We start from the raw sequence: 12,722 nt of genomic DNA, 5'->3' as shown, positions 1-12,722 counted from the left end.
TAGACTGAAGGGGTGGGAACCATCACAGGGGGAAAGAGAAGTATTATGGGATAACTGAAATAATGTGGCTCAAGGAGAGCAGACAGCTGGGCATGGGATTGAGGATACCTGGAGAGGAAGAGGGAAGAGCTGGTATGTAGGTAGAAAAATTTGTAGCAGAAATGGAGTATTATAATTGAGGGAATTATATTATTATTATAATATAATTATTAATATTATTATAATTGAGGGAATCAGACCCACTGTCCTCAGATCCCTTAAGAATGAGAGGTGGAGGGCTTCCCTGGTGGCGCAGTGGTTGAGAGTCTGCCTGCCGATGCAGGGGACATGGGTTCGTGCCCCGGTCCAGGAAGATCCCACATGCCGCGGAGCGGCTAGGCCTGTGAGCCATGGCCGCTGAGCCTGCACGTCCAGAGCCTGTGCTCCGCACAGGAGAGGCCACAACAGTGAGAGGCCCGCGTACCGCAAAAAAAAAGAATGAGAGGCGGAAATGAGGACTGAACAAGGGGCTTCAGGAAACTGGTAAAGGTTTGGAATATTGAGTGGAAAGAAAAGAGAGGTAGAAGACGAAGAAAACATTAGTCAATAGTGCTAAGCACTTGGCGACTGTGGTTGGAGACCACAACTATAGTGATAATACTATTTTTCTGTGATTTTTCTCAAGCAGTACTCAGCTACCTGGGTGTAGAAGTAGAGAAGGTGGTTTGTAGCTGTTTTTCCAAGGCTGGCATTTTATTGGGTAGACGTAGCTAACGGAAATATAGGGTGCAGATAGTTCAAATAACTAATAGTGCATTGGTTGGTTAGGGAAAGAAGGGGATTAAGAGGGGACAGATGGGTAGGTTAAAATGAAGGCATAACAAGACTAGAGAAGTTAGAGGTAGATGAGTAGGTTGGCATGTGGTCAAAAAATGAGATGCTGGAGTTTAGGTATCTAATATGGAATAGCTCCAAATTTTGATAGAGATCCAGGATTGAATTAGGTGCCAAAACGGATTAGAAATTAAGGTCATTAGAATTTAGTGGTCAGAAAAACCATGAGGCCGGCCTGTTACAGGAGTTATCTACATGAACATTCAATTTTTCTAGGATCATAGCAGGAGTTGGATAGAGAAAAAGGATGTGAGCAGGTACCAGTCTTCCGTGAACATGGGGAAATGACCAGGAAGTCAGCGTATGACAGAGATGAGGACAGATAAAGGGCAGTATGGCACCTGCCTCAAACGAAAATGTGCTTTTGCCTGAGAGTGCAGGAAGAACCAAGATAATACTAAGCCTCTACCCATACCACCCTTTCCTACTGCTGCCTTCCTCGCTGTGCAATGTAAGAGGTGTGAGAGTATGAGCAGCTCCCACCAGAAACCAGTCAGGTTTAATGAGAGCAGTGAGATAGAGTCAGCATCCTATGAAGAGGTTGAGGGTATAGGGAAGAGGTTCTAAGGTCTCAGTCAGTGGAAGGCACATTACAAGTAAAGCCAACAGTGAGGAAGCACAAAGCAGTTAAGAAATAGAAGTGAAATCAGGGTAGGAAGTGAAGTGAGGAGGTGCCTTCTGTTCTATGCTGAAGAAGTATAGGTAAATGTGGCATGCCTCAGCCATCCCTCTGGCACAAGTTGTTTTGGTATAGAACTGCTTGAATGTCCCAGGGGCAGCAGCATAGGAACATTTCATGAAAGGGCAAAGACTGCCTTGAGAAATTGTAGAGGCGCAGGTATGTTGGGTCTGAGCAAGGCTGCTGGATGGTGTGTGGATAGATAGTGAAGACCCTATTTGGACACAGATGGACCCCAAATATCTACAGCAGCACTGTAGGATCTGGTTACATATAATGATTTTTTAAAAGGCTAATAACCTTCCTCTGGAAAAAAAACCCCAAACACATCTAGCATTGGCTGAATGAAGAAATGGAGCTTCTTGATTAAGAGGACATTTGGAATCTGAATACAATAAATTTTTGTTTTATGGATATAACAAGAATGCAAGGCTTCGAAAATCAGTATTTATTTAGCATCTGGTGGCTGAATAGCAGTCTCTTGTGACTGAGGATTATTTTCCATGGTTGATTTTTGTGTTCTGAAATGACTAATGGAGCCATCTGGAGTAGGCAGGTTTTAACTCCCTGAAGACCAGAAAAGTGTTATTTGGCTTTCTAATTCTCTACAGTGGCAGGCCCAGTGCCTGGCACTCAAGTATTTATTGAATAAATGAGTGAATATGTGGAAGGTCAGCTTTAGCTTAGCTGTTTCCGTCATTCCCTTGACTTCTATATAGTAGTTTGTTGTGACCTTAACTTTCTTAAACTTTTTTGTGGAGCTTCTCAATAAATATTGACATACGTATTATGTCGTTTTCTAGATAAGGAAACTGAAGCTTTAAAGAGGTTAGGTAACTAAACCAGTATCTAACAGCTAATAGGTGGTAGAGCCAAAACTCAGATTAATTTCATTGGATACTGAAGGTCAGGTGCTTTCCAGCACACTAGAATTGGAAATGGTATAAGAGGCATAGGAGTGACCTTGTATTTCTTAAGGCTCTCTTTTTCTCTTTCCTTCCCCCCTTAAAACAAATGAACAAACATAAAACTGTAGTCAGTTAACTCAGGCAGGGATGCTTCTCTTTCTCCTACAAGAGCCCATGTGACCTGAGGTATCAGTACTGTTTCCTCTGTCTCTTCAGCCACTGGCCAGTGTTCCTCCTGCCCATTCCGTATCCAGGCAAACAGTGGTCAGTAGAGCATTCCTAGAATATTCTTCATTTGAGTAGTTTACTGTCATTTCATGATACTTGTATGTCTCACATTTTTAGATTGTTCTCAAATATCTCTGAAGCATTTTTTAAATTGTGACAAAATATATATAAAATTTACCATTTTAACCATTAACCGTATAGTTCAGTGGCATTAAGTACATTCACATTGTTGTGTAACGATCACCACCATCCATCTCCAGAACTTTTTCATCTTCCCACCCACTTAGTTCCTTCAGGTTGTTGGCAAAAACTTATCTTCTTGAACCTGTAGGATTGAGGTCCCCATTTTCTTGCTGGCCAGGGAACACTTTCAGTTTCTAGAAGCTGCCTGTGGTTCCTTGACAGACAGCCCTCTTCATAGGCCCCCTCATAACTTGGCAAATTAGTTCTTTAAAGCCAGCAAGGGTGAGTTTCTGACTCTTAAGGAGGGCCTGGATCCTGTTTAAAAACGTTCTTCCTGTTAAGTCGGGCCCATGGAGAATAGTGTCTCTTCTCAACTCAAATCAGCTGACTTGGGACTTTAATCACATCTGCAAAAATCCCTTCACTTTTGTCATATAACATAATCTAATCATAGGGGTGGCATCTTGCCATATTCTGTTGGTTAGAAGCAAGTCTCACAGGTCCCATCCACACTCAAGAGGAGGGGATTTTATAGGATGGGGATTTTATAGGATGTGAATATGGGGTGGGAGAGGGCACAGTAGAGTGTCTGCTATAGCTTCCTTTTTTATCCATTTCACAGGGATTTTTATCAGCAATTGGACACCCTTTCCTCAAAATGATTTTTAATCATGGAAGGAAAAAGAAGACTTGGGATTATCTTGAATTTGAGGAAGAAGAAGACAAACAGTTGTCAGACTCTATGGCTTCTCTGGCATATCTAGTATTTGTACAGGGCATCAGTATTGATCAGCTTCCAATGGTATTAAGGTAGGAGTTATTGTTTATTTATATATTCTGAAAGGAATAGCATCAAACTCATTTATCTAATGTCCAATATGTGTTTATTAATGTACTAGTACATTTTCAATGAAGTATAAACAAAACCTGTTTTTATGCTAAATATTACTGTGTATAATCCCTTAAAGCCAGTAGTCATCAAGTAGTGAAAGTGGTTGGGTGGGTAGGTGTTGAAATAGACTTAAGGAATGATTGGGACAAGAGTCACAAAGTGTTAAACTGAGCTTGGTTTTGAAGCTGTTAGGCCACTTACCAATAGGGTGGTCTAAATTGCCATCATCTTTTCACTGGATTATTAATGTAATCCTGAGTGGATATTTATATATCTACCCTCAATCCCTTTTAATCCAATTTATTCTCAACACATAGAAAGTGAAGCTTTTAAGAGTCGTCCCTAATGAAAACCCTTCAGTGGCTTCCTAAATGGCTCTAAGAATAAAGTCTTAAATGCCTTCCCATGAGACAAGCTTATGCATGATCTGGTCCTTGCTTTATTGTCCTGATTCATCTCCTACCACCTTTCCTCTTGTTTACTGTGCTCCAGTAACACAGATCTTCTGGTTTCTTGTTCACATGTGTCATGAACCTTCCTGCTATAAGATCTTTGTACACGCTTAGAACCATCTTTATCCTAAATATAGCTTTCTGAGGAAAGCCTTCTTTACCACCCAATTTAGGCTGAATCTTCCTGTTACAATGACCTTGACCTTGTGTTTCATTTCCCATAAAGTTTTTAAACTAAATTTTTAATCAAAACTTAAAAAAAAATACATATTTCTATAATGTAACACCTTTTAGACTTTAAGGTCCATGATAATAAAGATTGTGTATTTGTGTTGCAGGCCTTGGGTGTATTTGTGTAATTTGTATATTTAGGTATGAATATACCTGGGAGTATATTTGTATGTAAATATAGCAATAATAGCTACCACTTGCATGTTTACCACGTATTAAACACTATAACAGCTTTGTATACATTATCTAATCTTTATAATAACCCTTTTAAATAGAGCACTATCTCATTTTACAGATGAAAATAACTAGCTTAGACAAGTTACGATACATACCACCCAGGATCATACAACTAGTTAGTAGGATAGGTGGAATTTAAACATAGTTCTGTCTGACCCCAGAGCATATACCCTTAATCACACTCGACCACCAAAATGACTTAGGTATGTATATTAGTGTGCTAGAGCTGCCATAACAAAGTACCACACACTGTGGATAGCTTAAAATAACAGAAATTTATTATCTTATCATTCTAGAGGTTAGAAGTCTGAGGTCAAGGTGTGGTCAGGATTGGTTCCTTCTGAGGGCTGTGCAGGAGAATCTGTTCCATGCTTCTTTCCTAGCTTCTGGTGGTTTACTGGCAGTCCTTGATGTTCTTTGGCTTGTAGATGCATCACTCCAGTCTCTGCCTTCATGTTCATATAGAATTCTCCCTGTGTGCTTGTCTCTGTCCACATTTCCCTTTTTTATAAGGATACCAGTCATACTGGATTAAGACTCATATTAATGACCTCAGTTTATCTTGATTACCTTTGTAAAAATCCTGTCCCTAGGGTGGGGGGGGGGGTTCCTGCTCTGTCCCTGCCCATCACTACCCCAACTTTTTAAGAAAGAGAGACTTTTTCTCCATATAAGGTCATATGCTGAGATACTGGCAGTTAGGACTCCAGCATATCTTTTTTTTTTTTTTTTGCGGTACGCGGGCCTCTCACTGCTGTGGCCTCTCCCATTGCGGAGCACAGGCTCCAGACGCACAGGCTCAGCGGCCATGGCTCACGGGCCCAGCCGCTCCGCGTCATGCGGGATCTTCCCGAACCTGGGCACGAACCCGTGTCCCCTGCATCGGCAGGCAGACTCTCAACCACTGCACCACCACGGAAGCCCCAGCATATCTTTTTTGAGGGGACACAATTCAACCCATAACAGTATTTATGTATGTAAAACTAAAAGTGCGTGTGTATGTGTGTGTGTTTATATATACATTTTTTTTTCTATTTTAGCCCATCATACCTTTTGCAGTTTAATATGGGGCATATTGAAGTCCTTTTACAAAGGTAAGATCATTTAGATGGCATCTCAGAATTAAATAGTAATGTTAAAATAGTCCTTGTCAAGATCAGGGGAGACTACTTTCTCTTTGCCAGACCCTAGTTAATTAATTGATTATTTTATAAAATAGTGAAGCAGATATTCACAGCAGAGATAGAAATGAACCAAGGACGTTTTTACAACAAAACCTCTTATTTTAAACTAAAGATAATTTTTAAATATTGTCTCCTAAGGAGGTTTCCAGTCATCTGCTTCTAAGGTTTCTTTGCTTATTTCAGAAGTTGATAAATTAAACCACCTCTATCCCACTGCAGCCTCGTCCGATCTAAGGAGGGGTGGTCAATAAAAGAAATTCATCCTTGGTTTTGCTTCATGGACACAATCTGTGAACTGCATCAAAAGGAAGGAAGTGTCTTAACTCCATCTTTTATAACTTAGATTATTGATAGTGGTATCATTCAATAGCTTTTCTCATTTGAGGCACTAATAAGAAGGAAGACTTCCCCTTTTTAAAAAAAATTACCAAGTAACAGGTATGCATAGTTTTCCCAGACAGATATTTAAGAATTTTGCCAAACTCTATATGCTTTGTTTTCTTTTTCTGTAACATGTTTAAATTATCTCTTGAGATCAGTCAGGGCCTTATCCTCTAGGAATACTGGTGACAGTTTATTAATCCCATCTCTTCCCAGGTGAAGGAAGATTTGTAACATGGCAAATGTCCAAAGCCTCAGCCTACAAGGCAGGAATTTCCAAGGGTCTCCTGGCACAAGTAGTTATTAACTCTGTAAATTTACTGTATTATGTATGTCTTAATGATTTTACATTTTTATTTAGCTTCTGTTATATTCATAAAATGAGAATATGTATTGATTTCAATCTTAAGTTCTATAGTCTTAAGATTTCCAAACTGTTTAGTCATTGAGCCAAAAAACATAACATTTTTAATTCCTTGTATGGTTAGAATAAGAACCTGGAGCCTGAGATAATATTTTTTGCCACAGATCTTAAATATTTAGTTAACAGTGATTGTAAAACTTAATAATCACAAATGGAAAGCATTTATATATATATATATATATATATATATATAAAGAGAAGATCTTACCGATTAATCAATTAGAATACTTAGTATTATATCAGGTATAATTGATTTCTTAGCAGTTACTGTTGAAGATCTACTGATCTGATACCAGGAAATAAGCCCTGAATGGGCTGCTTTTGGTTAGATTTGGATATCAGTAGCCAAATCAAAAGACAGATCAAAGGTAGGTTAAGAATTTTGACTAGGTTCTTCAATAGAATTTCTCCTTAATATGTATTTTTTAAGTATTTAAATTTCAATTTTTGCTTTATTTTTCCTAAAATGAAGAATAATTCTGAAGCAATTTAGAAAACCATGTTGATAAATTTTAATATTCTCTTCCAGAACAGAGGAGTCTGTTTTCTCCAAAGGATTGGTAAGATTTGTTTGCACCCATTATAATTTAAATACATAGTCATGTTAACAAATACAGCTGTTGACTTTACCATATATGTATCTCTGCGTATATTTTCATCTGTAGTATCTGTTGGAGAATGGTTTATTGAGAATAGAGGACAACAGTCTACTTCACCAGTATTTAGAAATCAAGAGTTTTCTTACTGTACCTCAGGTAAGTAAAATATGTATTCTAATCTCGAAATAAGCCCCTTTCCTATTCTGAACTTAAGTAAAGGTCTCTTCAGACTCCTCTCTCACTTTCTTCTCCATATCCTTTGAAAACTCTAGTGCCTTGCCGTCCAATAGAACTTTTTGTGATAGTAAAATTGTCCTATTATCTGTGCCATACAGTTTGAAAGCCACTAGCCACATTGAACACTTGAGATGTTCACTTGAAATGTGGAACTGAATTCTAAATTTTATTTAATTTAAATTAATTTAAACTTAAATAGCTGTATGTGGCTAGTGGCTACTATAGTTGACAGCATAGCATCTAGTGGAAAAATATAACTTGTGTCCTCAACACTTTGGTTCTGTAGAAACCCTGGAAAATGAAGGTCCTTTACTTTTTTTTTTTTTTGCATTACGCGGGCCTCTCACTGTTGTGGACTCTCCCGCTGCGAGCACAGGCTCCGGACACGCAGGCTCAGTGGCCATGGCTCATGGGCCCAGCCGCTCCGCGGCACGTGGGATCCTCCCAGACCAGGGCACGAACCTGCGTCCCCTGCATCGGCAGGCGGACTCTCAACCACTGCGCCACCAGGGAAGCCCTCCTTTACTTTTATCATAACTCAAGTCCTCAGAACTCCATCAAGGCGTGTATAACTCATTACTACAAAGACATTTTTTTTTCCCTCCTGTGATTTATTTTGCCTGTTTATTAGTTATACTGTTTGTTAGTTATCATAGCCAAGTAGGTCTTACCGTAGATGTCAATGTAGAAAATTGTTTTTCCACTATTTAAATAGAAAAATATGGCTTTTGTTAGTATAATAAGCCTGATTATTTTAAATTAATGGATTATATTTCTGTATGTTCGGTTTCATTTTTTTTGCCACTCTAGACATAATTGAAAATTACGTCTAACGATATACTTTGTAACACCCACTCAATAGCACTTACAAAATGGATTGTACTAAGCTCCCTGTAGACAAAACAGTAGAATGAAAGGCTCAGGGAAAAATTTACTTCATCTTTAAATCTCTTGCCCTCATTTCTCTGAATTTTTAGTGTCCATTGATAATATAGTTGTTTCTTTGTAGTCAATATAATCTAACGTTTGAATTAAAATTTTTTTAATTTCCAGGGCTTAGTCAAAGTAATGACACTCTGCCCCACTGAGACACTGGTATGTAAATGTCTGGAACTAAATGAGTTACAGTGAGAAATTTTAATAAATAATCTTTAGTTTATATAACAATATTATTTGTTCCATTTTAGAGGAAAAAGGGTTTAGCTATGCTTCAGCTGTATATTAACAAGTTGGATCCACAAGGCAAATATACTTTATTTAGGTATGTATCAGTGGTTAATTGCGAAATGTGTGGTTGATTAAAAACCAAATTAATGCCATTAATTATTCTAGGTTACTGTATTTCGGTATGTTTTACATGTAATTCTTCTCTACTTGGAAGCCATATCATAATAAATTCTCTTCTCTGTGATAGGTAGTGAAAGGTTAATCAAAAATTATGGCTACATATATATATATATTACATGAATAATAGTATATATTTCAGTTTAATTGAAATACTCTAAAATTAAAATAGACTTAGAAGATTAAACTGAGATTGGTGGGGCTCCTGCTAGAGCTTTACATATGTCAATAATGTCCATTATTCACAGTTGAAATTAATGGCTCTGGAGTTATAACTTTTTTTTTTTTTTTTTTGGCGGTACGCGGGCCTCTCACTGCTGTGGCCTCTCCCGCTGCGGAGCACAGGCTCCGGACGCGCAGGCTCAGTGGCCATGGCTCACGGGCCCAGCCGCTCCACGGCATGTGGGATCCTCCTGGACCGGGGCAGGAACCCGTGTGCCCTGCATTGGCAGGCAGACTCTCAACCACAGCGCCACCAGGGAAGCCCTGAAGTTATAACTTTTGACAGGCTATATACACTTTAACAGTGGAGCTTATTAATAGTACTGTTTGAGGAGGAAAAGATTCTAGCAACTCTGAGTTGAAGATCAGCAAACTTTTTTAAAGGGCCATAAGTAAGTATAGTCTTTGTGGGCCACACGGTCTCTGTTGCAGCTGCTCAACTTTGTAGTGGGGGTAAGTGTGTTCCAATAAAACAAAACAGGCAGTAGGCTGGATTTGGCCTGCAGACCTTAGTTTGTTGATACCTAGGTAATAAAAATGAGTTAAAACCAAATTGGGGCAATGTCAGAGTGCTAAGGAGTGTTCTTTGGGATTGGCCAATACTAGCACTCTTGATTTTATCTTTTTTTCATTTCTATTGATAGAGTCATAGCAGGTTTATGAAACCTCAGTTTGATGCTTATGTCTTCTGCCAGCTTCCTATTCTGATCTACCTGTATTCCTACCCCAAAATCTCCCCCTTCTTCTTAAGCTCATTACTGAGTTTCCTTTCTTTGCAATTAAGTTAGTCTAACCAGACTAGTCTAACAGGGAATAATTTGGGGAGTTTTTAGGCTATTACACTAGTGACCATCCTTGCCATGTTAAATCATTGCAACTATATGCATAAAAAGATTCAAATTTGGTTTAATAGAAATTTTGTGTCGGAAAGACCCAGTTAAAATAGAATTTGCCAGTTAGTGAGGGCAGAAATCATAATAGGTGACTTTGTAATTGGTTGATCACCTTGCTAATTGTATGCACTGGTTTTTGTATTCCTAGAAATAGCACATGCCCCATTTGAATTTGTAAAACTTTCATTATCATTTAATTATAATGCAGCCTAGATAATTTCAAATGTATTGTAATTTTGCTTTAAAGGTGCTTATTGAATACAAGTAATCACTCAGGTGTGGAGGCCTTTATTATTCAAAATATCAAAAATCAAATTGACATGTCATTAAAGGTAAGAGCATAACTAAGGTGTCATTTATCAATTTATTTTGTAGGATATATTTATTCATTTGTGGAATTTATTAATGTGGAATTTTGCTCTGTGGACGTTTTATATCTCTAGTATTAGGGTACAGGCATACCTCAGAGATAGTGTGGGTTTAGTTCCAGACCACCATGATAAAGCAAAAATCTCAGTAAAGCAAGTCACACAAATTTTTTGGTTTCCCCAGTGCATATCAAACTTAATTACACTATATTTTAGTCTGTTAAGTGCAATATTATATCTATAAAAAACAATGTACATACCTTAATTTTACAATACTTTATTTCTAAAAAATGCTAACCATCATCTGAGCTTTCAGTGACTTGTAATCTTTTTGCTGGTGGAGGGTCTTGCCTCAATGTTGATGGCAGCTGACTGATCAAGGCGGTGGTTGCTGAAGGTTGGGGTGTCTGAGGCAATTTCTTAACATGAGACAACAATGAAGATTGCCACACAGATTGACTCTTCCTTTCACGAATGATTTCTGTGTGACATGCAATGTTGTTTGACAGCATTTTACCTACAGTAGAACTTCTTTGAAAATTGGAGTCAATCTTTTCAAACTCTGCCACCGCTGTATCAACTAAGTTTATGTAATATTCTAAATCCTTTGTTGTTATTTCAACAGTCTTCATAGCATCTTCACCAGGAGTCCATTCCGTGTCAAGAAACAATTTTCTTTGCCCACCCATGAGAAGCAACTCTTCATCCGTTCAGATTTTATCATTGAGATTGCAGCAATTCGGTCACATCTTCAGGCTCCACTTCTAATTCTAGTTCTCTTGCTATTTCCACCACATTTGTAGTTACTTCCTCCACTGAAGTCTTGAACTCTTCCTAGTCATCTTTGAGGGTTGGAATCAACTTCTTCCAAACTCCTGTGAAGGTTGATATTTTGACCTTTTCCCCATGAATCAGGAATGATTCCGGAAGGTTTTCAATTTGCTCTGTGCAGATCCATCAGAAGAATCACTGTCTATGGCAGCTATAGCTTTATGAAATGTATTTCTTAAAGAATAAGACTTTAAAGTTGAAATTGAAATTACTCCTTTTTCCATGGGCTGCAGAATGGATACTGTGTTGGCAGGCGTGGAGACAACATTAATCTCATTTTACATCTCCATTAGAGCTTTTGGGGGATGAGGTACATTGTCAGTGAGCAGTAATATTTTGAAAGTAGTCTTTTTTTCTGAGCAGTAGGTCTCAACAGTAGGGTTAAGATATTCAGTAAACCATGTTATAAACATATGCGCTGTCATCAAGGTTTTGTTGTTCCATTTATATAGCACAGGCAGAGTAGATTTGGCATGATTCTTACAGGCCCTAGAATTTTTGGAATGGTAAAGTTTAAGCATTGGCTTCAACTTCAAGCCACCAGCTGTATTACTCTGAGAGTCAGCCTGTCCTTTGAAGCTTTGAAGTCAGGAATTTTCTCCTCTAGCTGTGAAAGCCTAGATGGCATCTTGTTTCAGTGTATGACTGTTTTCATCTACATTGAAAGTCTTTTGGTTAGTATAGCTACCTTCATTAATTACCTTAGCTGGATTTTCTGGATAACTTACTGCAGCTTCTATGTCAGCACTTGCTGCTTCACCTTGCACTTTTATGTTCTGGAGATGGCTGCTTTCCTTAAATCTCAAGAACCAACCTCTGCTAGCTTCAAGCATTTCTTCTGCAGCTTTCTCACCTCTCTTAACCTTCATAAAATTGAAGAGTTAGGACCTTGCTCTGGATTACGTTTTGGCTTAATAGACTGTTGTGGCTGGTTTGATCTTCTATCCAGACCACTAAAACTGTCTCCATATCAGCAATAAGGCTGTTTCACTTTCTTATCATTCATGTGTTCACTGGAGCAGCACTTTTAATTTCCTTCAAGAACTTTTCCTTTGCCTTCACAGCTTGGCTTAACTGTTTGGCACAAGAGGCCTATCTCGGCCTTCGACATGCTTCCTCTCTAAGCTTAATCATTTCTAGCTTTTGATAAATGAGACATATATGACTCTTCCTTTCACTTGAATACTTTGTAGGGTTATTAATTGGCCTAATTTCAATATTGTTGTGTCTCAGGGAATAGGGAGGCCCGAGGAGAAGGAGAGAGATGGGGGAATGGCCAGTCATTGGAGCAGTTGGAACACACACACAGCATGTTTTGATTAAGTTCATCGTCTTATATGAGCGTGGTTCATGGTGCCCCAAAGGAGTTAACGATTGTAACATCAGAGATCACTGATCACAGATCACCATGACAAATATATATTAATGAAAGTTTGAAAATTTTGAGAATATCAAAATGTGACACAGATGTGAAGTGAGTAAATGCTGTTGGAAAAATGGTGCTGATAGAGTTGTTTGACACAGAGTTGCCATAAACCTTCAATATGTAAAAAATG

At 38.4% G+C, this 12,722-nt stretch overlaps 1 protein-coding gene across 4 annotated transcripts in view; it reads left to right on the top strand.

Moving 5' to 3' along the window:
• Positions 1-12,722, top strand: part of GLMN (glomulin, FKBP associated protein) — a 43,448-nt gene that overhangs the window by 14,119 nt on the left and 16,607 nt on the right. For all 4 annotated transcript variants that reach the window (XM_067726907.1, XM_067726904.1, XM_067726905.1 and 1 more), the window contains exons 8-14: positions 3,494-3,681; positions 5,724-5,777; positions 7,202-7,232; positions 7,338-7,427; positions 8,562-8,603; positions 8,696-8,769; positions 10,215-10,299. In XM_067726907.1, coding sequence (XP_067583008.1) covers positions 3,494-3,681; positions 5,724-5,777; positions 7,202-7,232; positions 7,338-7,427; positions 8,562-8,603; positions 8,696-8,769; positions 10,215-10,299 — 564 coding nt within the window. The remainder of the gene's footprint in view (positions 1-3,493; positions 3,682-5,723; positions 5,778-7,201; positions 7,233-7,337; positions 7,428-8,561; positions 8,604-8,695; positions 8,770-10,214; positions 10,300-12,722) is intronic.

Source organism: Pseudorca crassidens, chromosome 2, assembly GCF_039906515.1.
Source record: "Pseudorca crassidens isolate mPseCra1 chromosome 2, mPseCra1.hap1, whole genome shotgun sequence".
Classification (NCBI taxonomy): Eukaryota; Metazoa; Chordata; class Mammalia; order Artiodactyla; family Delphinidae; genus Pseudorca; species Pseudorca crassidens.
Note: the sequence above shows the minus strand (reverse complement) of the source record. Positions and strands in the feature narration are given on the sequence as shown.